The sequence below is a fragment of the Sinocyclocheilus anshuiensis genome, unplaced genomic scaffold, assembly GCF_001515605.1.
Source record: "Sinocyclocheilus anshuiensis isolate Anshui unplaced genomic scaffold, SAMN03320099.WGS_v1.1 scaffold330, whole genome shotgun sequence".
In the NCBI taxonomy this organism is placed as follows: Eukaryota; Metazoa; Chordata; class Actinopteri; order Cypriniformes; family Cyprinidae; genus Sinocyclocheilus; species Sinocyclocheilus anshuiensis.
The window spans coordinates 2,506,317-2,509,118 of NW_015547689.1; the positions used below are offsets into that span (position 1 = coordinate 2,506,317).

Genomic DNA, 2,802 nt, shown 5'->3' on the forward strand with positions numbered 1-2,802 from the left:
GGAGTTTTGCGCAGCGCAGAGTGTGTGTGTGTGTGAGGGGAACAGGGTCACATCACAGGAGAGTGAACTGCCTGTCAGACATCATAGCACGTCAGCTGTCTTAACCGCGGCTTGTGTACTGCATCATCACTGTGTCTGTCACGCGACTCTGTTGCCCTTTCGGGCTTGAACTAATGGTAAAACTAAGGACATTATTAACTGTCTTGATATTTGCTTTGAAAGCTGACGCTCGCGATTATGGTAAGGGGCGTTACATTTCCGACGCGTGCTTGTGGTGTTCGGCCAATCACAATGCACTGGGTCAGCTGGCCAATCAGAGCAGACTGCGCTTGTCAAAGGAAGGGGCTTTGTTGAAAACGACGTGTTTGAGAGAGGCGGGGCATAGAGGACCTACAATAATGTACAGTATTTGAAAAATAATGTGTTTTTTGAACATTAAAGCATGTCAACATATTCTGTTATACCAAATACACAAAATAATGATCTTCAAAATAGCATCATATGACCCCTTTAAGCCAATGTTGCTATGTTGGGCTGGTCGAGATGCTCTAATTTTTTGATACACTTGTCATGAAAATCAGCCTTCAGTACAAACGGCTTGCTTTGTCTCCACAAAATTAGCTGGGTTACAAGAAAGTATTTTTTAAAATTTACCTCAGCTTTAAAGCAAGTGCTGATATGTCTTTAGGGGCAAAACCGGTCCTGTATATAACATCACACTCTGTAACTTTGGAAAATTAGATGATTTTACACAAAGAAAAACTAATTCAGTAACTGATGGGTTGCTGTTATATGGCCCCTGAGCCGGCTGAAACCAGATCTTCTCATCTTCTCTGTGGACATGCACAACACAGAATTAATTCCTAATTAGAGCTGTAAGTCAGACTGTATCGCTGATGTTTTATCATCCAAAAGACCTTGTGCAAAAAAATAGTAATTTAACAATCCATTTCTCGATTGAGATTTGGATTTCGTTTTCATTTCTTGTTCTCTCTATCTATTTCAGGCAGACACATCAACCAGTTTCCTACGTGCTGCACGCTCAGGTAATCTGGAGAAGGCTCTGGACCATATCAAGAATAGAATAGACATCAACATAGCCAATCAGGTGAGAAAAAAATTCATGCTGCAATGTCTAGCATCAAGCATGTGGGTCTATGTGTTTGTGTGAGTAGTATGTTAAAAATTATTACAGATATGAATTATACCACAAACGACTTCTGTGTTGGGGTCAGACTGACCCCTCCATTGACCCCCAATTGTTTTCCATGCACTTTAAAACCCTTTGAAAATCACTAGAGAGCCTGATAAAAAGCAAAATCACCTTTAATGGAACTTGTCAAACACTAAAATATGATATATATATGAGAATTTTAAGACTCTAGAGGAAGAATCATCTAAGGAAAATTTCTTTATCTAGTTGAGTTTCACCATCAGAAAATCTGTCAAAGAATTTACCTTTTAATGTTAAATACTAGTTATTTGCACAGTTATAAGTAGTCATGACATTTTTTTCATGCAGGAATTGTGCACTTGTTGTTGTGCTCAGATTAACCCCTAACACAATAGAAATAACACATCAAAAATGGAAGGGAATTATTAAAATTCTTAACATATTTTATATATTTTTTTGTCTCTGGCAAGCTACAATAGAGATTCTATGTTTTACATGAATGTTTAGTATTTTTTAAAGTGTTGATTTTTTTCAAAATGCAGGGAAACCAATGTGCATGGCAATGCCAGTCTCACATCCATGCCTTGAAAGCCCAAAGTAACTTTGAAGCCCATTAATAGTACGGCTTAAATTCAGAAATTGCTATTTAGAGCAATAAATTCATCATCTTTAGATTAGGATCCACATCTGTGTGTTTTTGTTTGCCTGTGCCAGTGCCAGTGTGTTTTTCTCGTCTGTATTAACCCCCCAATGTTCTTGTGGTTGAACAGTACAGCTGTGTTTACAGTGTCAATGCAGAACTGTATTCAATGCCCTAATCAGTAAATTGCCGTAATTAATCACACCAGCACGTCTTCCTCCTCTAACCCCCTCACTGGTCATGCTTTTGCACCCACTTGCATCATAACACTCTGTGTTACTTGCTTTAAATAGCATGTTGTGATATTTACAGAAGAGCTATGTTTGGTTCTCAGAGACGGGTTAGTGAATGGACCAGAGTGGCTGGCTGGCTTCCCGCATTGAAAAGCTCTGAAAATGAACGCCCACTCTGTATGCTTGAGCACACACACACACACACATCGACTACTACACCACCTTATAACATCATTCACAGACAGGATTGCATCGGGAACCTGCCACGGCCTCCGATATGCAACCTAGACTCAATTTCCATGCGTCTTGGAGGTATTTATAATTACGTGTTTGGATAAACTGAAGGTATACTTCTCCTGTGTGATGCTGATATCACAGTGTCAATGTCTCTGTGCTGTCGCAAAACATTTTGTGAGGAGCTTAGACCGCTTTTGACAGTGAGACCGATTAAGCCCTCGGCACGGGTGCTTTGGGACTAGAGAACATTCGAGAATCAGCAAAAACGTAGTTTAAAGCACAGATCATGCGCTTAATTTCCTCCTCAGCTCTAAGCAGGTAATTGTTAATGAGATTTTTAGACAATTGATGATCTTGTCCTAGAGTGTAATTTGTGTTTATTTTACAGGTGACTAACTAACGGTTGTAAATAGCGCTAATGTAAAGCCTTTTCATCTATTAACAACTAATCATGATATAGCTAAAAATAATCTATGAATCAGACAAAATTGTTAATATGGACAAAAGGTCTATATATA

General features: G+C 38.9%; 1 protein-coding gene across 1 annotated transcript in view; it reads left to right on the plus strand.

The window, feature by feature from the left end:
- The window catches only part of LOC107703564 (ankyrin-1-like), a 95,705-nt gene that overhangs the window by 59,601 nt on the left and 33,302 nt on the right, over positions 1–2,802 (plus strand). Inside the window, exon 6 of the mRNA XM_016506243.1 lies at positions 1,007–1,108. Within this exon, the coding sequence (XP_016361729.1) occupies positions 1,007–1,108 (102 nt within the window). The remainder of the gene's footprint in view (positions 1–1,006; positions 1,109–2,802) is intronic.